Genomic DNA, 25,882 nt, shown 5'->3' on the forward strand with positions numbered 1-25,882 from the left:
TGAATTATGAAGCCTTTGATTTGTTTTATTATTACTTAAATTCTTAAAAATTCACAAAGTGACCATTTGCTGATGAAGATTATCTCAAAGAACAAAACGTATAAGATCTCCTAAACCTGTGTTTACCACAGACCTTATTTTCAGTGTTTATCCAAAAGCGCCATTAATGTCCTCATAGACCGTCCAATGAACCATGGCGGAGTTTCTACCTACTAAAAGACGCAATTACTATGTAGTGTCGGAGGGGTAAAAGTGTATCCACAGTCTAAACCCAGAAGCGCAGCATCGTGAAACAGACCGGGTGGCGTTTGGGGTTGGAGAACTGAAACATTATTCTTTAACTGTTAATTTTCTCGAAATCTAAAGGCACAACCTAGATTCGAGCTAATATCTTCACCAATTGAATATGTTATTACTCCAACCTCGTGGTAGTGACAAACTGACACGTTTTCGTCAACAACAAAAAAATATAATCTGAAGAAGTAGGAACATCCGTGAAAATTGAGAAAACCTCGAAAAATAGCCCGCTGGAGGACGTTTGTGAATGACCAAGTATGCTCCCCAAAAGGCAAAAGGTTGAGATTTATTTGCTAAATGATTATTAGTATATTAGTATATTTACATTATACAATATGGGAAAGTGGAAAATTAACATTTATGAAACATGTATTAAATTTAACTTCATGAACTATAACAAGAAGTAACGGAAGCGGAAATAGCACAACAGACGGATAAGGAAGTGATATTGGAATTTGTGAAAACGTACATTGATCTCATACACAACCAGCTACCGTCTTCGTGGTTGGAAACGGGCACAACCCGTATACCTTCAGAAACAAGGTAATAAATCAACCTTGATCTTGCTTTGTTCAAGAGAAACGTAAAAAAAACCCAAGTATGCTATTGTTTTAATGTTTGTAAACGTCTACGCTTGATCTAAATCTCAAATTGGTGGCACAGGAGGAGACCGCGGTGCAGGTTAACGTTAGGTAGCTAGTTGGCACACGATCAGTTTTACATGAGTAAACATTTAATAGCCATGCGAGATTCGATTTAAATTGTGATCCAAACATTTGCGTAGGTAGAAGCTAGTTATTTCGGACTGTTTTTTTATCACACCCATTTGTTAGCTAGCTATGCTAGCTGCCTGTGTTTTGCTTGTTAGTTAGCTAGCTAACTCTTGTTCGGCGCGCAGTTTGACTTTCAAAAATGTGCGCATGCTGACTATTTAGCAAACTAGCAATATAGCTGTGCATGCGTTTAATTAGATATTGATCCTGGGCCCGGTGTTTCCCATAACCATCGTTATTAACGTTGCACTTAAACGCTCGGAATCTAACGCTTGTTTCAGACCACTCGTAGAACAGCTGTCATTAGATGTGTTTTTTTGTTGTTGCCTTCCTGCGCCACATTTACGTACAGATCTCCGCTAAACAGCACAATATTGGATTGAAGGAGCAGGGCCGGTTCCAGGCATAAGCTGTCGCTTAAAAGCGTCCTCGTGCTTCCCAGTCAGAACAATCGGGTTTAAACGCGGTTGGCATCCAATGTTAATGGTGCTTTACCGCCACCAACTAAAAAAAAATGCGGGAAAGGGGGACAACCACATCATACAAAAACCCATCCCATTATTCAATCACAGTCCACTCCCAAATACATCCCTACGGCAGCAGGCTATCCCAAAAGCTCTTACAGGGTATCTCATGAATCCTAACATTATATGAGAAGGGAGAGACTCTTCATCAAAGTCCATTAGCATGGAAGAGGTGAATGTCTTTTCTCCATCCACCATACAGGTCAGTTGACGTGCACCAACCACTCAATCAATGTCTTTAGTAATATCCTCTGCCTTGTTTCCTTGTGCCACCCCAAATAGCCCCCTTGATAGGTGCCCAGCTATGAAAAATCCATACAGGTAACATTCCACTCCGATATCTTTGAGTCTTAACACTTCTGCTCTGCGAACACACACACAAAAATAAGACGACCACTTGTGACTCACCGACTACACACTCCTCCAACACATTCCAGATTTCCCAAGTAGCATTGATCCAAAATCACTACTCAGACTAAAGACTAGTCTAATGGTTTCCAATTTTCTACCACAGATTTACTTCTTGTGTTCGCCATTCATTCTCACTTTCGGTACTATTAGCTACACCCGACTCACTTGCCGTTTCAAACTAAATCAGTTCCCGTCTTCTCCACGATCGTCTTCTAGCCAAAACAGTTCGGAGGAGTTTGCATCTATTGTGGCATGTTTTTGGACTTCAGTAAGGGTTTTTTGCACTGTTCGGGCACTTCTTGGGGTAAGCTTAAGCCTATAACTCTTCATCAGGGATTAGTCAACAGTAGGGATTCTTAAGTCAGTCATTCAATGAGAGTTGACTCTTCATGACTTTTTTCAGAAATACTCCATCTTAGATGTAAAATTGCATGACAAAGATCCTCTGCAAAAAAACTCAAATGTCATTAATTTTGAAGTATCTTAGATTAATTGTAATTTGAGTTAGTGTATACTGGCTACAGGATTTCAATGAATAAACGGTACTATTGCTGCTTTTTCCCCTTGTTTTTCAAGCGAAGGTTTTATGGGAGTATGCGAGCACACTCGTTCAGTTCAGCTGAAACATACTGACGCCTCAATCTCCACACAATATCCCATAATGGCACAGCAAAAACAGGTTATTTTTTTGTGCTAATTTCTTAATTTACGGATCATTGGGACACTAGCGTCTCACCTAGACAACATCCTGTGGAATTGCAGAGCGAGAAATTCAAATGACAGAAATCATAATATTAAACATTCATGAAAATACAAGTGTCATACATCATTTAAAAGCTTAACTTCTTGTTAATCCAGCCGCCTTGTCTGATTTCAAAATGGCTTTACGGTGAAAGCACACCATGCAATTATCTGAGGACAGCGATCCCCGCACACACAAGCGTTATACATTTTCCAACCAAGCAGAGGTGTCACGAAAGTCAGAAATAGCGATTAAAATAAATCGCTTAACTTTGAAGATCTTCATCTGGTTGCAATCACAAGGGTCCCAGCTACATAACAAATGGTCCTTTTGTTCGATCAAGTCCTTCTTTATATCCCAAAAAAGTCAGTTTCATTGGTGCGCTAGACTCAGTAATCCACCAGTTTCCCTCGTTCAAAATGCAAACAAATGAATCCCGTAAGATACCAATAAACTTCTTCCAAACATATCAAACAACTTTCCTAATCAATCCTCAGGTACCCTAATATGTAAATAAACAATCAGATTTAAGACGGATAATACCGGAGATAAATAACGAAGTACTCGCACTCACCGGAACACGCAACAAACACTACAGCAAAAATGGGAGCCACTTACTAAAACTACAAATTCTAGCTCTTTTTTTTTTTTTTAAATGCCTGAAACTCTTTCTAAAGACTTGACATCTAGTGGAATCCCTAGGAACTGCAATCTTGGAGGTCTTCCTTTTTATATTCCCATTGATAGCCATAGCATTCCAACAAATGTATTTTTTCTGGATGGATTGTCCTTGCTTTTTGCCTGCCATATCAGTTCTGTTATACTCAGACATTATTTTAACAGTTTTGGAAACTCTTAGTGTTTTCTATTCAATACTACCAATTAAATGCATATCCTGAAAAAAAGAAGTTAAATTAAACAACGTTTACATAAGTATTCAGACCCTTTACTCAGCATTTTGAAGCACATTTGGCAGCAATTACCCAAGGCGGCTCAAAGGCTGTATGTATATGGTGAGTTTCTCCCATTATTCTCTGCAGAGCCACTCAAGCTCTGTCAGGTTGGATGGGGAATGTCGCTGCACAGCTATTTTCAGGTGTCTCCAGAGATGTTCAAGTCCGGGCTCTGGCTAGGCCACTCGAGGACATTCAGACACTTGTCCCGGAGCTACTCCTGCATTTTCTTGGCTGTGTGCTTAGGGTCATTGTCCTGTTGGAAGGTGAACCTTTGCTACAGTCTGAGGTCCTGAGTGCTCTGGAGCAGGTTTTCATCAAGGTTCTCTCTGTACTTTGCTCCGTTCATCTTTTACCTGATCCTGACTAGTCGCCCAGTCCCTGCCGCTGAAAAACATTCCCACCGCATGATGCTGTCACGAAAGCTACAATGTAGGGATGGTGCCAGGTTTCCTCCAGGTGTGACGGTTGGCATTCAGGCCAAATAATTCAATCTTGGTTTCGTCAGACCAGAGAACCTTATTCTTCATGTGCCTTTTGGCAAACTCCAAGCGGGCTGTCATGTGCGTTTCACTGAGGAGTGGCTTCTGTCTGGCCACTCTACCATAAAGGCCTGATTGGTGGGGTGCTGCAGATGTTGTCCTTCTGGAAAGTTCCATCTCCACAGAGGAACTCTGGAGCTCTGTCAGTGACCATCGGGTTCTTTGGCCTTGGTCAGGTAGGTGACCTTCCCCGATTGATCAGTTTGGCCGGGTGGCCAGCTCTAGGAAGAGTCTTGGCGGTTCTAGATTTCTTCCATGTAAGAAAGGAGGCCACTGTGTTCTTGGGGACCTTCAATGCTGCAGAATTGGTTTTGGCACCCTTCCCCAGATCTGTGCCTCGGCACAATCCTGTCTCGGAGCGCTACGGACAATTCCTTTGACTTCATGGCTTGGTTTTTGCTCTGATGTGTACTGTCAACTGTTGGACCTTATATAGACGTGTGTGCCTTTGCAAATCATGTCCAAACAACTTTACCACAGGTTCCTCAAGTTGTAGAAACGATCAAGGATGATCAATGGAAACAGGATGCACCTGAGCTCACTTTGAGTGTCATAGCAAAGGGTGTAAATACTTAAGGTATTTCTGTTTTTATTTTTATAAATTTGCAAACATTCCTAAAGCAAAAAAAAGTTTTGCCATTATGGGTATTGTGTGTAGATTAAACTCTGTGGATTCAACATGGCGAATGACAACTTCGAGCATCGATTTGACCGAGGAAGGTACTTCTGTACCTCACATTGCGATTCTAGCCACTCATTATATAAATGAATGCCAATTCATGTTGGGAGATTGCGGAGATGCTGGAGTCCAACCCAACCACTAGTTTGAAAAAGTGGGGTAGGGTCCTCGACAAGTTCGTCAAGACAAAGAAAAGAAAGGGCTGCAGTGGAAAGAAAGGCTACTCCAGAAATGTTGCTGCTGGCTTGTTTGGCACGTGGAGCATGAGAAGACTGAAAGCAACATGCCGTCTTCACCAAAGAATGAGGTATGTTGTATTTTATATTGTAGTCGATGAAAAGAGTAGCTAGCTACTTGGCTGGCTAGTGGCTAGCTAGCTTAGCTGCATACTGTACGTGTGCAGAGAAAGCAAGCAAGCCAACCAACTAAACTAAAGATATTTACTACTTTTGATCAAACATTTTGTCATAAAGAAAATCATAAGCTTCCCACATTGGTAACACAAGTTAAAGTTAGCAAGGTCCAGCAAGTCAATGTTTCTAATGTTTGAGCAGAGTTGAGTAGCTAGGCCAGGCCTACTTAGCTCAAACCTTTGCAACATATGATCAATTGTAGTCTCTGTTAATGATTTTAGGTTAATTGTTCATTTTGGATGGTTTGGATATGTACTGAATAACCCTCAACTTTTTTCTTTCTTTGACAAGGCTCAAACATCAGTGAATGGAGACAGCACCTGGTTTTGTTCTCTGCGCCCAAGCACTACCTCAGTACTGGGGACAGACTTTTCATTGGCCCATGCACTAAGCTGCAGTGTAAAATTAGAAGCCATCTCCATGCAGGACCCGGGAAGCTCTATCCTGGGCTCACCTCCAATACCTATTCCACTGGCTTGCTCCTCACTGATGCCACAGAGCAGTAGCAGGGGTGTGAGAAGGGAGAAAAGAGCTGCAGCCCCTTGACACATCGTCTGAGACCAGCCACCTGGACAGCTGATGGAACAGGTGTATTTCTGTCTGTAGTTTTTATATGAACAATAAAGTCAGTCAAATCTTTCATTGTTGCCTTTAATTTTTTGTTCAGTATAGAAAAAAAATACACATTTCCATAAACTAAGTTAAATGGATTCCAACATTTAAGGGCGCATGAGGTTCTCATGGTAAATTGAGTGTCTTCGGTGGCAATTTGTACCCAAAAAGAACTCTTGAAACACTCCACCATAGCTCTCTAGGCCTTATGCCCCTACATCCACCACTGTGAACCTGTAGCAGGCATCTTCTGTCTCTGTATCTCACCTATTCATATGGTACTGCTAGGTACATAAATCTAGTAGATCCCGGGCAATTCACACAAGTTTAATTGTCTCTGTGTACACTTTAAAATTCTCCCACACGTCTTTCTTGTTTGGCCATAGATGGCTATTACCAGCTCTTCGCCCTCTACTGTCCTAGAGTAATATTGACAATTGTTTTTATTTTTCAAGCAAATGTCGTTTTAGGTAGCATGCGAGTGCACTCATTCAGTTTGCCTAGTCGCCAGTCGAACTGAAGCATGCTGACGCATTTAGGGCCCCCGGATGCTATGAGATCCTGCTAGGAACTCTGTCTGGGTCTCAATTTGGTTGTGCATCACCAGTTTCTCTAATGTCAGTCACTGACAGTCACTCAATTATCCATGTCAGCTAACAATTTTTGGATTGGCAGTTAGTCTAACCAGCTATCTAAACTTGTAGTAATCATTTCCAAATACCGACCGGGCACATGCCCAGGGGTCCGGACCTCCAGGCCCCACCCATCTTGATGTTAGTCATTGTCACTATCATATTAATATGTCATGGCAAAATGTATAAAATTGCAGGAAATTAGCTTTAATACTGCACAAAAATAAACTCAAACAAATGTTTTGACGTGGTGGTGGAACTGACAGTCATGATCAAGGCTACGCTGAATATGGCTACAATTACATGGTTTATTTGGATCTCTGACAGCGATAACTTAAACAAAGTTGACCACAAACACTAAGTTGCCAATGTCTTTGCAATTGATACAAACAAGCGGCATATAATAAGATGTGCCGATTTGGTGCGTTGGGTAAGCATTTAAATACGCTGCTTCAATATTTACAACCGTAGGTGGTAGATAACCCCCTAGGAGCTGATCTGTCATCAGTATTGTGAAACAATGTTAAGGTAAGATTTGAATGGAGAAGGTTGATCCAAGAGCAGCACTCCCTTTCTTTCGATCCTATCATTATTGACACATGCTCCAACAAAACACTTAGAGATCGTTCTCTCTGGGTGGTGTGTCGTGGTAATTTCCTGTATTACTAAATGAGAGTTTACAAAACACACAAGTCAAGAGTTATATTTTCAACTTCATCTTTAATCAAATGAGCTTCACCATAGCCCTTTGACTCTCAGATCAATTCAGTGTGTCTAAATGAATTCTGAGCCCTAACATAATGGCAACAGATCTTTTATAGCAAAGATCCACCCCTCTCAACTTACATGACAAACCACAGATCTCAGGAACTCTTCACAAAGGGCCTTTTACTTAAGAAAGGAGTATCCCATAGCCAGATAGCATTAGCTATAAATTATCGTTCGGTTTGGTCTCTAAAACGAGATTCTAATCTCGTTCCTGGTACTTCATAGTGAGGTAATGTTTTGGTACAATCTGGAATGCTCTTTAGGCTTTATTGGCCAAAGACATCGTAAATCTCCTCTGTCAGTGCTATCTTAGAGGCCCATCCTCAGTGGAACACTGAACACACAATAGTCGACCGATTCTATTCTGTTGACTAAAACAACCATTCTAATGCAATACAAAGATTATAAAATAATCTTACAAGCACTATAACATAATCTTGCAATTTTCCACGACATCTCCCCATCACATGGTTTAACAGATACATTCACATATGATTTTTGTTTTCTAATCTGACTTCTCCCTTTCTGATAATCTGTATATTAACAGACATGTAAAAGACAAGCCTGACCTCTCCCCTCTCTGGGCCCCAAGTGACTTTTCCCTAGAGAAGAAAGAAAAATGCAACTGCCGACAGTATAGTCCAAAAAAATACATCCTAATGACAAGTATTTCACATAAGCATATTATGAAAGTAAATAAAACATCTTATTTATCTATGTTACCAAACTAATTCTGATTCAGCTATGACAGGTGTTATGGGTAACATGGAAAGATTTTGGTTTCAGTTTTTTTAGTTGATAATGTCACTTTGGGGTCATAGGGCACTCCAATCCCAAATACTGTGGGTTCTAAACAAATTGTGACACTACTGTGAATCATGTTTACCTGATGTATCCTGTTGGATACAGCTACACCAAATATGATTGTTTCCTCTTTCTATGGTTACACCATATTGGTGTAGATAAATTGTGTGCCTCTGCCTCAATGTTTTCAAATAAAAAAACGTGAAATAATAACCAAACATTTTAGTAAATTGCTTCATTTTCTATTCAGTGTCCTGTGTGAAGGTACTTAAGGTGTTCACTGACTGAAAGCAGGCATGTCGTCAACATCCCAGAAACACAAAGAGTTTGTGGCAGAACCCATGGGGGAGAAGCCAGTCAATGCACTTGCTGGCATTGGAGAGGTGCTTGGCAAGAGACTGGAGGAGAAGGGCTTCGACAAGGTGATGCAGAGTTTTTACTTAACTTTGTGTGAACTTTCATAATGGAACGTTGTTTTGTGAATTTCTACATTTTAGTCACGTCATAGTAAGTACAACAAAGTGAAGAGGACAATGCAGTTGTGCAACTTATACCTAGTGTTTTAAGTTGGTGTATTGTCATTCATGTTCTTTTTCACTTTTCCAACTCCGTTCTCATTTGCATACATCTACAGGCTTACGTGGTCCTGGGTCAGTTCCTAGTGCTGAAGAAGGATGAGGAACTATTCCGGGACTGGCTGAAAGACTCATGCGGGGCCAATGTCAAACAGCAGGGTGATTGCTATGGCTGTCTGCGTGAATGGTGCGATTCTTTCCTGTAGAGAAGGTTTTGTTTTTTTCCATTTTATATAACGTTTTCCCAAACATCTTTTTACTTCTGGTCTCACATTAAATTTCACTTCATATGGGAACACTGCACATGAGGCATTTGAGCAAAGTCATACATTGGAACACCTGGTTATTTTATTCGAGTCACAATTCAGAGACCTATGGATGCTTAAAATTAGTAAGACATACTTTGCTGCAGTCATCCATGGGGTTGTTTCACCCAACTGTGTAGATCTGTAATCCTGACCTTTCCTATGATTAATATCTTTGGCTGTACAGAAGCCTTGGGGATGAGTTAATTTGTTTTCCTGCACTTTATATTTCAATTTTGTTCTGTCAAATAACCACTTTTTATAATTACTATCCCTTCATAAATGTATAACTAATGCTTGTACTTATCTCCAACTCTCTGACAGTTTGCCCCTGCATTTAGTTAAATGAACTTGTCGCTAAATTAATGAATAGCATTTTAAACCATTTGACACCACATGGCTTTGACATCTATAAGATGTTGCACTGTTAATTTTATATCTGAGTTTACAGGAAACCGTTTTAAGATTTACATTTGTAATTGCCCCATGTTATCTTATGTGTTTGTTTTAAGAGATGTTGAAGCGATGCCTTAACGTTGTAATGCTAAAGCAACATTTATCTGCAATGTACCTTGAGTTGTGGAGCAGTGCATGCGGATTAAGAAGCTAGCTACTACAAATCACCTCATTTTCAAACGTCACACAAATGAAAGCCTGAAGTAAAACCACAGTAAGTAGCACTTTTTCAGGAATTCATTTATGAGCATACTTGTGTTGCTCTGTTTAATCGTTGAAGGATGGTTTTACTGAAACACTGGTTCATGTTTTTGCATATTGACAGTGAAAGCATGTTAGTTTTTTTCTTTTCTTTTGAAATAAGCAACTGCAAGATCTGGACAATTCTGACTTTGTTTTGTTTTTTGAAGAAGAAAAAAACAATAAAATTACATGCACAAATAATTTTGTTTAATTTTGTCTTTGATTCCCAAGTCCCCTTTTATTCAAAGCTCTTAATTTGTTTTGGTAAGAAATATTGACAGTAAAGGTTTCAGTAACACTGATCTAAAAATAGTAATAACATTTCTGAACTTGATCAGATAAGCAACCAAAAAAACTGGTCTCGAAAAAAAATACCATACAAATTGCTGTTATATATTTATTAAATGTACTGCTTATTTTTGTTAATGCCATATAGCCTTAGACATCCACTTGACAAATTAAACCACTTATTTATCAAAACAACATTGATCATTGTATTTGGAAACCCGTCATTATAGACCCCTGATCTTAAGGTGGCTGACCACCTCTTGTACATACAGCGCCAGTGAAATGATTTGGATTGGTGTGTATTTACTTGTCCTCATACTGTCCTACTGGTCTACAGTGGCGCCTACACCTCACGCACATTTCTGCAACAGCTTAAAGTGACATACAGGACTTTAAAGACATCACACACAATTTTTTTTTTTTTTTTACAAACTCAGATTAGGCAATGACTAGTGTGTATTAAAATGATAACAATTTATGTGTAGTTGTCACCCCTCCATCTATTTGAAAAATGAGCTAGGACTAAGCTGTTTTACATATTGTATGTATATCCACTTTTATGTTGTGCTACAGTTCATGATTCTATAAGCTTCGATGTGTTTTAGGTATGTATACGCATAACTCCAAATATATTTTAATGGTTTATGTAGATCTAAATGTAAATTTTGGTTGAATTAGTCTTGATTTTACTTAGGAGGATATGTACATCTGCAGCCTTTCATAAGATAAAGCAGGCTACATGAATAAGTTATATTTAGCTTTGTGTATGTGGTGAATGCATGTACATACACTGAGTATACAAAACATTAAGAACACCTGCTCTTTCCATGACAGACTGACCAGGTGAAGGCTATGATCCCATGTTGATGTCACTTGTTAAATCCGTGTGTAGATGAAGGGGACGAGACCGGTTAAAGAGATAATTGAGACATAGATTGTGTATGTATGCCATTTAGAAGGTCAAAGGGCAAGACAAAAAGTGCCTTTGAACTGGATATGGTAGTAGGTGCCATGCACACCAGTTTGTGTCAAGAACTGCAACGCTGTTGGGTTTTTCACGCTCAACAGTTTCGTGTGTGTATTAAGAGTGGTCCACTATCCGAAGGACATCAAACCAACTTGACACAACTCTGGAAAGCATTGTAGTCAACATGGGCCAGCATCTGTGGGGAATGCTTTCGACACCTTGTAGAGTCCATTCCCTGATGAATTAAGGCTGTTCTGAGTGCAGGGGGTGGGTGCGTGCAACTCAATATTAGGAAGATGTTCCTAATGTTTGGTATACTCAGTGCACGTTATGTTCTATCTGGACAGTATTTTTCCCAACCATCCTGTGGTTTGTCTCAAAGGAGTGCACAGAAGAACTTCTTCTCCCTGAATGGGTTCTCCGAGGTGGGCACAGGGGTGATGAGGGGGTCCTCAATAGCGTGGGCATCACAGTATGCCATCAGGTCTGCAGCTGCCTTTGATACCTGAGGATGGCAAGTAGTGGGAATCAAGACTGGAAATGAGGGTGTGGATATTTAGCGGAGACTTACTAAGGCGCGTACAATGTTTCAATGGACCTGATGCCTCTGGCAAGGCTTACCTTGATCCTGCAGAAACTGGCTTCAATCTTCAATTGCTCCACCAGCTTCCTGGCTTGGCCGACACTCATGGTGCTGTTCACTGGGGTGTCTCCTTTCATCCTGTCAAGAGAGCCAATGAAACATATGGCGCATGAGTCACACTAACACATTCAATCATTTTATTTTAGAAAAAAGATACCACTGACAGCTGGAAAGGCAGATGTACAGCGTGCTGTATTGCATGACATTAAACAATTTCACTGTATTTGTTCTAGGTAACTTACATTTGTATGGATTCTTATTAATGAAAATATACACTGAGTATATAAACATTAAGAACACCTGCTCTTTCCATGACAAACTGACCAGGTGAATCCAAGTGAAAGCTACAGTATATGATCTGTTATTGATGTCACTTGTTAAATCCACTTCAATCAGTGTAGATGAACGGGAGAAGACATGTTAAAGAAGGATTTTTAAGCCTTGAGACAATTGCGACATAGACTGTGTATGTGTGCCATTCAGAGGATGATTGGGCACGAGACAAAATCTAAGCATTTAAATGAGTATGGTAGTGAGTGCCAGGTGCACCAGTTTGTGTCAAGAACTGCAACGCTGCTGAGTATTTCATGCTCAACAGTTTCCTGTGTGTATCAAGAATGGTCCACCACTCAAAGCTAATCGAGCCAACTTGGCACAACTCTGGAAAGCATTGGCGTCAACATGGGGTCAACAACTCAATATTAGGAAGGTGTTCCTAATGTTTGGTATACTCAGTGTACATTTTTATGAATCACTGACTGTGTCCAATTTCACCCTCTCCTAAATTTGACACACTTATTTTTTTTTCAGGTCATTCACTTCAATCTTCCTCTGCTCTCCTCCTTCCCCTCCTCTGTCTGTCTGTCTCTATCTCTAGGGACCAATGGTGTAAGTTACTACTTACTTGTTAAAAGCTCTCTGCCCAAGAAAAACTATATCTCACCTTGATATAAAAACATATTTAAGCTATAGGACCATTTATACTGTATACATTGATTATATGGACAATTTGATTATATGGACAATTTATTTGCCTTCTTACGGATAGTCAGCTTGTTAGTTAAAATGTTTTTATGCACTGGCTAGAAGAGAAGTACAATACACTTATGTCCAGAGGCCAGGTATGATTTTCTCTACCATACCATGCCACTCTAACTGTAATCTATGAGTAACATAAAAGTGGTTACATTCTAATAAATTCCATCATCAGTATGTCTCTTAAGTGTTGAAGCAGACCGCATTCAATGGCAGACATAAATCTCTAGAGATTGTAGAAGGTACAGGAAGAAAAAAAACTAGCTGAAAACGAATAGTTTTAGGTCAGGCTAATAGTATGATAAAGACACATTTTGTACATCTATTGGATATGGTCAGCTTTTTATGGGACCTCGTTTGATGGGAGCACACTATTTGAATGGCTGAAGCAACCAAAAAACTGGGAGAAATGCACAGATATATATACACTTGCCTCAGCACACAGATACACCCAATGTGAGTGAATATCATCAAATCACATCAAATATGCAAGGGATATAAAGCAAACCACTGCCTGCTTAATAAAAATTCAGTTGAACTGACAGCATACAGAGAAGGTTCAACAGAAAATAAATAATGAATGGACAAGAAGTGTGAGGAGAAATGGATAACCGGAGAAAGAGAGAGAAGCAACAAGACCAGTCCATATAGGAGTCTATTTCTACCATTCTGGTCCTCTCTCTCCCCTCTTAATATTCCTTTCCTTCATCAGCTCCTTCTCATCTTCTCCCTTACCCTTGTTGTAATTCCTCTTCAGGTGCTTTCTCTCCCTCCTCTTCTCTCCCTCTCGCTCTCTCACCCTCTATCTGCCTGTGTTTGTGATTTTAGTGTAGCTGAACCCCACCCCTCATAGACAGTGTATGCTACACTGTTCTGTACAGTCCAGTGCACTGCAATTCTGCTACAATGAACATCAGACTCCTGGTACATGCATAAGAACCCCCTCTGCAGTGAGTGGAACCTTCCAGGCAAAGGGAGGAAGGCTCCATTGGAATCGTTTTTCTTCTGAGAGCTGGATCATACCATCCTTACATGAAAATAGAGGGTAATTAGGCAGATATGGAATCTCACAAAATAATTCCTTGTCATAAGAAAATATGAGCATGCAGTTTTATGTTGTGTGTCCAAAGGGAAGATACAATGTTCACTATCTTTGATATGCACTGTTGGAATTTAAATTATGTTTGTTATTTGCCTCAGTTACCCCCCCCCCTCTCTCTCCTCTGTTGCCATGGGAACTGCTGCAGTCTCTAGCTCCTTGTCTTTTACATTCTGTCATCATACTGCCCTCAATGGTTTCTCCCACCTTGGCAAGATACAGTATCTTTGTAGTCCCGCAAACCATTACTGCCCATCACTTGCCCCCTCTCGTCTCCACTCTCTCTCCCTTCCCCCATCATGCCCTCTAATGTTACAGTCTATCTCTCTCTTCTCTCTCTCCAGACATCTTGATTTAAACTGGAGAGAATAGAATAAGTGAAAAAATACAATGACATGATAATAACATGGATAAAATCTCTTATCATAATGGGAAATTCAGTTGAATCATTTTGAGTAATTATGAACAAATTAATAATAACTTATTTCTACAATAGGAAGCAATGAGATTGTAGCATAGACTATGGTTTTGACCACATAATTTCCCCTTTTCTAATCTATGCTATTTATCTTGTTTGAAATGTCTACACCAATCTCCATGGATAAAACCTTTCATGGTTACAGATGGAGGTTTGACATCATGTTCTTCTCAATGTCAACCTCTATGTGCACCCTTTACTTATGAACGCGTTGCTTTGCTCTTGAAGTTTGTCCTGTCGTCCGTATCGTAGTTACAGGTTTCTTGTAGTTTTTTTCCTTTAGGAAGTAGCTAGCTAGATAGAGTAAATATAATTGTGTATGTCCATAACTATTGTAAGACTTTTTAATTTTAATTATCACAATTACGTGCATGTTAATTGTTAATATATAGTGCTGCAGCTTTACTATTGACGAAAATGTGAGTATGAGGAGTGTTGCAATATTGGATACATTTTAACCAAGCACTTGCACCACTTGTCTTGGGCGAGTTAGCCAGTTGTTAGCATGTAGCTAGCTAGTCAGCTAACGTTAGCTTGCTACCTTTGCAGGTGTTTTACTATAAAGGTAGTTGTATGTCAACTGAATCTCAGCTCAAATGACGGTAACTAGCAATGGCATTCATCGTCATTTTGAAATGTCGTTGTCATCCTCAATGTTTTAGCTAGCTAGCAGCAGATGAGCCTTCTATTAATGTTATTAAGGTAAAATGGCTCAGGCCAGCAGCATAGCTAACTAACGTGAGGAGGCTGGCTGTACTATTTTTTTTGTGTCATTGATAGATTAAGTCCTTGAAGCTTTTACAGATTACTCTGACATACGTATCTCTAAAATTGTTCTCTTACGTTTCCGTTGGCAGTAAAGAAAAAAACTCGTAAAACACATTGAGACACTAGAAATAGTTTCTTGTGAATGATGTAGATTTGAATGGTGCCTTTGAATTCAGTATTCATCTGCATTAAAGTCTCAATGCTTTTCTCTTCTATTTTACAGCTTGCTACAGAAATAATAAAGGCCCAGTCAACAGCTCATTATCAGATATATTAGTAGACAAAGAAAACGTTAATTAGCTAAGTAATTAATGTCATATTAAGGGCATGTGGAATAATATATATATATTTGTCACAAGGGGTTTTCTTCAGGATGTTAGGGGGTTTTCTTCTTGGAATTGTTAAGTGGGCTTCCTCCAATTAACAGGCAGCCATAACCCTCAAAAGAAAAGCTATTTTTTCCAAGGAAGCAGAGAGCGGGGCATTTGGCAGGAGCCACAGGAATAGGGCAGTGAAATTCCAGGGAGTGGTGTGGAACGTCAGGAAGAGTCAGTGCTAGGTCAGTCACCATGGGTGGTGTAACGGGACCAGTTTTCCTGTGGCTACAGGATGTGTTAGGGGTAACTCTCCTCAGAGCCCGCAGGACTCTACTGCAGGCTGCCATCCTCTCCTGCGTTCTAGTGCTGCTGGTCTGGGTGGCCATCTTCCTCTATGGCAGCTTCTACTACTCCTATATGCCCACCGTCAGCTTTTCTACACCAGTGCACTACCACTACAGGTACCAAGAGACATTGAAAGTTTGTTTTGTGCCTTTTTGTCTTCAAACTGAAGTTAAATCCACTCTTTACTCTCCTTTCACTAACCTTTTGAATGGTTTATTTAAAAATATATATAATTGCTTTTGCATGAGCATTTAGCTACACTTAACAAAATACTCATATGCTGTTGCACCTGATTTTTGTTTTGAGCTATTAGTACCATGACAAGGTAAAAAGTGGAGGCCCATAACATGTCACACTTTTTTTCCTGACCACTATTTGTTCTAGTACCGATTGTGATGCTTCCAATTCAGTCCTCTGCTCTTTCCCCATGGCTAACATCTCGCTGCTAAAGAATGGCAAAGACCAGGTATGCTCTTCACATATTAACCATTACTTTCCTCACCCCCTCTATCCTGAGCTAGATGCTAATATAATTTTAATATGCAAAGAAATTATCGCTGTAGGCAGGTATGCTCACTGTCTCTCTTACAGTATTCTACCCCTCATTGTCTTTCCTAGGTTATGATTTATGGTCAGCCATATCGAATCTCTTTAGAGTTGGAAATGCCTGAGTCGCCAGTCAACGAACATCTTGGCATGTTCATGATTAAGATGTCTTGCTACACCAAGGACGGCCAGACAGTTGCAGCTGTGGCACGCTCTGTGAGTGATACAGTGCTATGTTGATTCTGTTTGGCCTCCTACTTCACCAATTTCTCTTCTGAGCCTCTCCAAACATTTCAGTGCCAGTTTGTGCCATGTGGCACATAACTGGATTCTCGACATAGCTCACTGTAATACATCTACTGCTGTGCATACCATTCTTAGTATATCGTTTTGGTATATATACGCATAGATTGCATTTGGATTACTGAGGGTTATTTGGGTTGTTAATTGGATTTGTTCTGACGTTTAAGATTTCCTGTTTCTAGTTTTTGATTATTATTTGTGTATGTGTTTGACATTTTGGCTGTACTGTTAGGAGCTAGTAACACAAGCATTTCCCTGCACCCGCTATTACGTCTGCTAAACTGTGTACGCGACCAATACACTTTGATTTGATTCCTTGAGTTTCCTCCAACATATTTCCTCTATTACTTTACAATGTTAGAAATAAACATGGACATTTTTGTTATTTGATGATTGTGTGGCCCTCTGACGGTGACTGATTAATTTTCTCTACCAGGCTATGCTGCACTACCGATCTGGTCTCCTCCAGACATTGAATACTCTACTGTTCTCTCCTCTCCTGCTGACTGGGATGACGGAGCAGAAGCAGCTCGTTGAGGTTGAGCTCTTCTCAGACTACAAGGCCAATTCTGTAAGTGCTATTTGTGGTTGCCTGTACTTATCAAATCCATTTCCTCTCCCACAGAGCGTGCACTTAGTTCCTGTCACGCTCTCTGCACTGGGCCTGCTCAATGAGTCAGATTGTCGTGATCTTGTGATCATCATTATTAGCATGTTATCTGAATCATTTAATTTTTATCTGATGTAATTCGATTTACCAAGCATATTTCCCTTTCAGCAGCATTTGATGTTCATGTGCTTTCAATTAAAAGTACTTGGACAGAACTCATTTATTTAGAAGCAGTCCAGACAAATACAACCTGAGTAAAATGTACTCTTTCAAAGTGAAAATGAGTTTTAATAACTTGCAAGCCAGACCACCTAGTCTCGCATTTGTTCAATTCTGCAAGACTGGCCAAGTCAGACTAATCTTTTTTAGGTAATAAGGTCCAAATATTTTTCTCACTGCAGTATCAACCCACTGTTGGTGCGGTCATTGAGATCCAGTCTCGGCGTGTGCAAATCTATTCAGCTCAGCTCAGGATCCATGCTTTCTTCACTGGTATCAGGTATAGACCTCCCGATCGTATCAATTATTTTGGTTTCAAATCCAGATTATTTGATGCCAATAAGCCGAATACATAGAATGCCATTTGTTTTTTGACTGTTGTGTATTCGGTTCTTTTGTTTTCATCCTATTGTCCATCCATCCTTCTCTTTCTCTGAACCCTTTGTCTTAATAGATACCTCCTGTACAATTTCCCATTGACGTCTGCAGTGATTGGCGTGGCCAGCAACTTTGCCTTCCTCAGTGTCGTTGTGCTCTTCGGATACCTACAGTTTATATGGGGGGGACTTTGGCCTCCTGAGCAGGTCAGGGTAAGATGCTGTCTCATTTTCTCCACTGTAATGTGATGTTCCCCATCCATACAGTATATCTAATCTTACATTAAAATATCTGTTTGGAACTGATCCTCAACTTAAGCTGTGTTTTGTTTTGTTTAATATGTCTGTAGGTTATGATGGGAGACACGACTCGCCTGCAACGTAGAAGAGAAGAGGCTCGGAAGCGCATGTCCTTCTCACAGAGTGAGTTAGTACTACTCTACAACACGCATCAAACCCATTGTGTAAAACAGACATAACATGGTTCATCTGAATGTGTTTTAGCTCAAATGCCTCAGAAAGATAATGATCGTGTGGCTGAGCAGTTGGAAGAACCTAGACAACAAGCATCAGAAATAAAGAAAGGTGAGGGTATTAGGGTCTTTCTATAAATAATGGGGCCAATGTATGACATTGGGATCGATTTTAAATTGGTTTGAAACTAAAAATAAAAAGGATTTTCATGCAGTTCCACATGTGCTTAGAGGAATAAAAGTGAATATATGGAAATTGGCCCATAACTCCACCTATACAACAACATAGATATTTAATTTATTATTACATTCTAAAATATGTGAGAATAATGTGGACATTGCCTGACTAAATCGATTGAATGCATGGCGATTTCTTTGTAGTTTATGTGGCTAACGCAGCCACGGGAAGTAACTTTGGGGGTGAGGGGGGGTTTCTCCACGCTGCAGGCGTCTATATTGGTCCGCTAATACAGGACAATTAAAGGCCCAGTGCACTACTTTTGTGGGAAAAAAATGTTTTCTAAAATATATAAATATTTACTTTTCCGATTTTCTCAGGGGGTGCTACTTTCTGCGGCTATGCGCAGGTGTAACAGTACTCTTCTTGCGTTGTGTACAATCAATCATCGACAAGAAATCCAACTTGTAGCACCAGTCATGAAGATTTATTCTGATAGGAACAGCACAAAATTGCACGTCATGCAATGCACGGCTCACCATCCAACTCTGCACTCACGCACTGTACAAAATATACGAACCCCCCACCACACAGTAAGTTGCTAGCTAGTATTAGCGGGAATTCTCTATAACAAAATGTACAACAAATATTCACCAAAAAACGCTGCATCTTATGTGATGTTCGAATAACATTTACAAACAAATTGATATAAATTGTACATTTTAAATCATCACTTGGGAGTATAAAAATCACTTTTGACTTACAGTGCTTTGCAACCAACAACTTAACGCTAGTTTACTGGGACGATTCTAACGGAAACATCCTCGCGCAAACCAGCCAATAAAATCCCATGTTGAGTAGGTGAAGGCAAGACAAAACTAAAACCAAAAACCCATTGGCTTAACAATAAAGTGGCAAGGGGAATCACCAATATAACTCTGTTACACAGGTACACATGATAAAACCATGAATAGCGGTAGCATTCATTTAACCATTTGAATCTCACCATCGTTGTTTTATGATGAACAAGTGAACAAAAACAAGGTATCCTTTGGAAAGCCAACATTAGATGTTGTCGTCCTCATAATAACCGCAAGTGGTTTTACCGGAAAAAGAGTAGCGCAGCACCCTTCAATTGAAATGGCGGGAAACAAATGAAAGTGGACACATCTCTCACAAAAACGGATCAAAAATTAAATTGCGGAAAATTACAAGGGAGCAGGAGAAATTAAAAATTGGCTACAGTAATTACAAGGACTTGTCAAGCACCAAATTGAGGAAATGTCTGATGCTCAAGGTAGGCCTTTACCAGTACTTGATTCTCTGAGCTCTAAATTCTAGTAAACTACTTCAAGCCCCTTTTATTGTTTAACATTGCAGGTGTAACATGGAAAACAAAATGTACTTTTCATGTTATTTTATTACCAGATCATGTTGTGAATAAGTCCACTAGGCGATGTAATTTGTTTTCATTATATCCAGAACAATTAATAAGAATAGCGTTGGGTGTTGCTCAATAGTCTATCCTATACAGTTGACCACAGTAGACTCGGTGTCCAATACATTCAGTATGAAAACATTAACTCATTATCTTGATGCTTTTTCTCTGTAAGTCTAATGAGACCCTGCTGTAAATCAAGCAGACCACAACAGATGATCAACATCAATTCGCTAGGGATATTAAACCCAAAGTGGATCCAGGCAACTGTCTTCACCAGCGTAATGCATGAGACACCAAAATATTCTGTACATTCCTTGCGAACACCATTTTTCCAGCACTTGACTGTCATTTGAAAAATTCCTTCCTGGATCAGATGATGATGTGTGAAAATGTAATGGTTTAACTAATCAGCTGGACACCAAATATGCATCCAACAAGTATTGTGCATAATTATTGAAGAACCACGTTAATGACCGTATCTATTTAGAAGCAATTGATTTTGCAATCGCGTAGATAATTTTGGATTTGTGTTCATGAAAACTGTTTTCACCCGGTAACATAAGGAGACGAGATGTTACGTAGTTACACTGCATTTCTGTTATCTCTATACAAAAAACAGCTAGATCCAGGATTCTTACAGGGTTCAAGTTCAATGTCTAATTTAACTGATTAATGCTTAATATATGATATAATGACAACTTACACTGGCATAAATGCAAGGACAGAAAAGTCCCTCAAGACACCACCAATGATAATGTGTGTTTAATGTTAAGTTTTAAATCAATTTGTGATTTTTATTGAATATAGTTAGGATCCCCCTTATATCTTAACGTAATGACATGAAGAAAAAAAATGTCAGACTATTATCAATGACTTATCAACAGCTGTAAAAAGTTGTCCAGTGTAGGAAACTGGTACCCTAGTTTATAGAAAGATCCATGGGAATGTGTGAATTGGTGTATACACAAGATATACACAACAGTATATTAAATCAACTGATCTTGATTTAATTTATATGGACTCGTATTTTGGGGCTGCAGGTAGCCTAGTGGTTAGAGCGTTGGACTAGTAACCGAAAGGTTGCAAGATCGAATCCCCGAGCTGACAAGGTAAAGAAAAATCTGTCGTTCTGCCCCTGAACAAGGCAGTTAACCCATTTTTCATAGGTCGTCATTGAAAATAAGAATTTGTTCTTAACTGACTAGTTAAATAAAGGTAAGATTAAAAAAATAAAAATAAACACATTGTGGATTTGTAGGCCTACTTGAGTAGTTGTGGATTTGTAGGCCTACTTGAGTAGTTGTGGATTATGATGACAGGTTATTTTTATGTTTTTTGTTCAGCATAGTTGCTGTTTACATTATATTATTACATTATATTCTTGCATCTACTACAGTTGTAACGGCTGTTTGTTTTTGTAGTGGAGCTGGAAACACCAGATGTGATTGGTTCCCTGAACAAGCCCTCTGGTTTGCCAGAGAATCAAACAGGTAAGACTATTTCAGACTAAGATTGTTGACGCTCTGTCTTTTTCCTGAACTACTTGAGTCATTTGTAATAACCTTTCACTGTTTTTTATTTTTATTTGTACCCCTTTTTCTCCCCAATTTCGTGGTATCCAATTGTTGTAGTAGCTACTATCTTGTCTCATCGCTACAACTCCCGTACGGGCTCGGGAGAGACGAAGGTTGAAAGTCATGCGTCCTCCGATACACAACCCAACCAGCCGTACTGCTTCTTAACACAGCGCACATCCAACCCGGAAGCCAGCCGCACCAATGTGCCGGAGGAAACACAGTGTACCTGGCAACCTTGGTTAGCGCTCACTGCGCCCGGCCCGCCACAGGAGTCGCTGGTGCGCGATGAGACAAGGACATCCCTACCGACCAAGCCCTCCCTAACCTGGACGACACTAGGCCAATTGTGCGTCGCCCCATGGACCTCCTGGTCACGGCCGGTTACGGACTCTGATGGCACAGCTGGTGCTGCAGTACAGCGCCCTTAACCACTGCGCCACCCGGGAGGCCCCAACCTTTCACTGTTATAATAATTTCCTTAGTCTAACTCAACCTGTCCCTCTATCTGCCTCCCTGTGTTAGCTCTAGAGTCGTCATCAGATGTGCCCCTGGAGGCTCCTCAGATTAACAAGACCGGTGCAAGTCAGGAGGAGCCTGCTGATCTGGAGGATAGAGGTGCAGGAGCAGTCCTGTTGGAGGGACCCCAGGTACCTCAGCCAGGGGAATCTACGCTGCGTCAGAGACAGGGACCCTGGATGAGTCTCTGAACCATGGATCATCGCTCAGACATTCAAACGCTCACAGGTCCCTCAATGTGCCTTTCACCGACAGGCAAAGAGAGAGAGATTGATGTATGGGATTGAAGCAGATCGATTGACAGACTGACTCCCACAAACACCCTGCACAAATATTCCCTATAGCCTATCACTTTACTTAGCATGTACCGTAATTTAATAATAATCATATAATATAATAATATATGCCATTTAGTAGAGGCTTTTATCTAAAAATGACTTTGGACTGTGGCATAATAGCTATGCTCTTTGGTTTTTCAAAGATCAACCAGTGTCAAGGTTATAAGCCGCCTTTAGTTAGGCAAATATTTGTAGGATTAAGCTCGATCCTGACTCTTGCATGTCCTTCAGAGCTATGCAAATAATCACTCCGGTCTTTAAGCACTTATTTAATTCCCTAGCCTGCATCATTGTAGCAGAGACCGTTGTTCAGCCTTTTTGTTTTACGAATGAGTCTTTAAGGAATGTGATTGAGCAGGTACACAAGCATAGTTGAGAATGCCTTTTGTTTCTGTGATTGAAGCCTACGGTTACCATAAGAATCAAGAGTGCCCTGAGCTGCTGAATGATGACCCTGCAGATTACACTGTTACACATTTAAAGTTTCTCCAGAGTTATTCATCTTAAATGCAAGGAACATGCATTATGTTTACGCCTCTGTAGAAGGTTATTGTATGATTTTCCTTGAGGAAATATGCCTTTTAGAGCTATTACAGGGACCACCACATGTTGAATTTAATTTAATTGGGCCGAAACATATACAGCAAGGTGTACATTCTATTCCCAAAGGATAGCACTTAAAAGTATTTATTAAAGCACTTGTTTCCAAAGTGGTCCTTAATGTTACTTTGTTTTAAATTAATGTATTTTTTCTGTTTTAGATAACTAAATGTTTCAAGGAGCAATGAAGGATATGTTAAGTTACAATTGGAAGTTTTGTTGAAATGTACTCATATGAAAAAAGTGTTGTAGAAAATAAATAAGATATGGTCTGTGATATGGTCAAATGTCATTTGTGAGGTTCATTCAAATGTGAATGAGGGTAATGAATGGAAGGTGATTTGACTTAAGTATCATTGAAATGTTATTTGAGAACTATTCAAGATCATGAGAATTGTATCAGTATATGAATGATCAGAAATAGTTAAGTCAATTCATACAAATTTCAAACTGAAAAAGATATTTGACGCAACTGATGAATGCTCTGGTTCTTTACAACTTTTAGTTTTATTGACTTTGATATCAAATCAGTCATAGTTTTGTTTGACTCATTACAGTGCATGTGCATTGTTTTTCTTTACCTGCAATTGTGTACATGCAATGACTGTCAAGCAATGATTGTTTTTATGATATTTAAGCTTTACTGCCCGAGTTTAAAAAAAAAAATGCTGTGCACAAAATATGAATACATTCAATATTTTGTTGGTAATCAGGTAAATGGTTGTATGCTGATGATAACATCTGAGGTTATTTTCCGGTGAAGTGGTTCTTTAAGAGTTAGTAGTGTCCTAGCAGTAGGTAGACAGTTTTTCACACTGAAATATAACAATGCAGTGACCGTGCGCTGTAACGTCCTGGCTTTTGATGTGAAATGTGTTTATGACAGGGTTTTCTTTGTGCCCAGTTCACACCAATGTTGGAATAAGCAGCCTCTGACTTACAGTATCACAACAGCCCTATTCTACACTGAACAAAAATATAGACGCAACATGTGTTGGTCCAATGTTTCATAAGCTGAAATAAAAGATCCCAGAAATGTTTCAAATGCAGAAAAAGCTTATTTCTCAAAAATGTTGTATAGAAATTTGTTTACATTTGTGTTATTGAGCATTTCTCTCTTGCCAAGATAATGCATCCACCTGAGAGGTGTGGCATATCAAGAAGCTGATTAAACAGCAGGATCATTACACAGGTGAACCTTGTGCTGGGGGTCAATAAAAGGCCACTATAAAATGTGCAGTTTTGTCACACAACACAATGCCACAGATGTCTCAAGTTTTTAGGGAGGAAGCAATTGGCATGCTGACTGCAGGAATGTCCACCAGAGATATTGCCAGATATTTTAATGTTAATTTCTCAACCTTGAGCCGCCTCCAATGTCGTTTTAGAGAATTTGGCAGTATGTCTAACCGGCCTCACAACCGCAGACCACATGAATTGCGTCGTGGGGGGAGCGTTTTGCTGATGTCAACGTTGTGAACAGAGTGCTCCATGGTAGTGATGGGGTTATGGTATGGGCAGGCATATGCTATGGACAACAAAAACAATTGCATTTTATTGATGGCAATTTGAATGCACAGAAATAACGTGACCAGATCCTGAGGCCCATTTTTGGTAAGGTATCTTTGACCAACAGATGCATATCTATTCCGTCATGTGGGCCTAATGAATTTATTTCAATTGACTGATATCCTCATATGAACTGTAACTCAGTAAAATGTTTGAAATTGTTGCATGTTGCGTTTATATTTTTGTTAAGTATATTTCATGTGGAAAGTTTTGTTTCTCGGCATACACATCATGGACAAACTGAAATGGTCCACCCACACAGACAGCGCAACAGCGCCTCTTCAACCTCAGGAGGCTGAATATATTTGGCTTGTCACCTAAAACCCTCACAAACTTTTACAGATGCACAATTGAGAGCATCCTGTCGGGCTGTATCACCGCCCTCAACCGCAAGGCTCTCCAGAGGGTTGTGCGGTCTGCACAACACATCACCGGGGGCAAACTACCTGCCCTCCAGGACACCTACAGCACCCAATGTCATAGGAAGGCCAAAGAGATCATCAAGGACAACAGCCACCCGAGCCACTGCCTGTTCCCCCCTCTACCATCCAGAAGGCGAGGTCAGTACAGGTGCATCAAAGCTGGAACCCGGAAGACTGAAAAACAGCTTCTATCTCAAGGCCATCAGACTGTTATACAGCCATCACTAACTCAAGAGAGGCTGCTGCCTAAATACAGACTCAAATCATTGGCCACTTTAATAAATGGATCACTAGTAACTTTAAATAATGCCACTTTAATAATGTTTACATATCTTACATTACTCATCTTGTATGTATATACTGTATTTTATACCATCTATTGCATCTTCCCTATGCCACTCGGTCATTGCTCATCCATATATTTATATGTATATATTCTTATTTAGATGTGTGTGTATTAGGTAGTTGTTGTGGAATTGTTAGATTACTTGTTAGATATTACTGCACTGTCCGAACTAGAAGCACAAGCATTTCGCTACACTCACATTAACATCTGCTAACCATGTGTATGTGACCAATAACATTTGATTCGATGTAACTTGTCGATTGGTCATAATGTAAACTGTTGACTACTCTTTTCAAAAAAAAAAATTTGGCTTTACGATGAACGATGGAGTTGTCAAGAGCACAAACAGATCTGGGACCAGGGTCCGCACTTACTTACAAAGCGTCTCAGAGTAGGCGTGCTGATCTAGGACCAGGTACCCATTGTCAATTCACCATCATCTAAAATGCCAAACTGATCCTAGGTCAGCATTCAAACTCTGGGACGCTTTATTACAGGTTGATTTGTTGGCCTACTATGGAACAAAACACACACAAAAAAAAAACTTCACACTGTGAGATCCAACATCAGAGGACCACACACAAACAAATAATACGTACATTTAAGAAATATATAATGAAAATGTGTGAGAACTTTTTTTTCACGTTTGAGAAATAAGTGTCCATGAGGTCATTACCAGAGGGTCGTGAGCAAAGCGA

At 39.8% G+C, this 25,882-nt stretch overlaps 3 protein-coding genes across 8 annotated transcripts; 2 read left to right on the plus strand and 1 right to left on the minus strand.

Annotated features, from left to right (window-relative positions):
• Positions 1-732: 732 nt before the first annotated feature.
• LOC115101326 (barrier-to-autointegration factor-like) lies at positions 733-9,930 on the plus strand. The gene is made up of 3 exons (XM_029620723.1): positions 733-840; positions 8,401-8,572; positions 8,785-9,930. Exons 2-3 carry the CDS (start codon positions 8,447-8,449, stop codon positions 8,929-8,931), a joined length of 273 nt encoding a protein of 90 aa, XP_029476583.1. The 5' UTR covers positions 733-840; positions 8,401-8,446; the 3' UTR covers positions 8,932-9,930.
• Positions 9,416-13,581, minus strand: gng3 (guanine nucleotide binding protein (G protein), gamma 3). Its single transcript, XM_029620724.2, has 3 exons — positions 13,398-13,581; positions 11,606-11,705; positions 9,416-11,489 (listed from the first exon to the last, which is right to left on the minus strand). Exons 2-3 carry the CDS (start codon positions 11,702-11,704, stop codon positions 11,361-11,363), a joined length of 228 nt encoding a protein of 75 aa, XP_029476584.1. The 5' UTR covers position 11,705; positions 13,398-13,581; the 3' UTR covers positions 9,416-11,360.
• Positions 13,582-14,485: 904 nt separating this feature from the next.
• Positions 14,486-23,124, plus strand: LOC115101328 (seipin-like). Of its 6 annotated transcripts, XM_029620726.2 has the most exons (11): positions 14,487-14,658; positions 15,231-15,785; positions 16,054-16,135; positions 16,288-16,431; positions 16,955-17,089; positions 17,530-17,627; positions 17,802-17,937; positions 18,075-18,147; positions 18,229-18,309; positions 21,238-21,306; positions 21,916-23,124. In XM_029620726.2, the coding sequence occupies exons 2-11, from the start codon at positions 15,577-15,579 to the stop codon at positions 22,098-22,100; spliced, it is 1,212 nt and encodes a 403-aa protein (XP_029476586.1). In that variant the 5' UTR covers positions 14,487-14,658; positions 15,231-15,576; the 3' UTR covers positions 22,101-23,124. The 6 variants fall into 6 exon arrangements, 5 of the variants coding, with proteins under 5 accessions (XP_029476587.1, XP_029476590.1, XP_029476588.1 ...); XR_010459949.1 differs by having other exon boundaries at positions 14,486-15,785; positions 20,857-21,306; positions 21,916-21,945; XM_029620727.2 differs by having other exon boundaries at positions 14,486-15,785; positions 17,802-17,931.
• Positions 23,125-25,882: the final 2,758 nt, after the last annotated feature.

Source organism: Oncorhynchus nerka, linkage group LG19 (assembly GCF_034236695.1).
Source record: "Oncorhynchus nerka isolate Pitt River linkage group LG19, Oner_Uvic_2.0, whole genome shotgun sequence".
In the NCBI taxonomy this organism is placed as follows: domain Eukaryota; kingdom Metazoa; phylum Chordata; class Actinopteri; order Salmoniformes; family Salmonidae; genus Oncorhynchus; species Oncorhynchus nerka.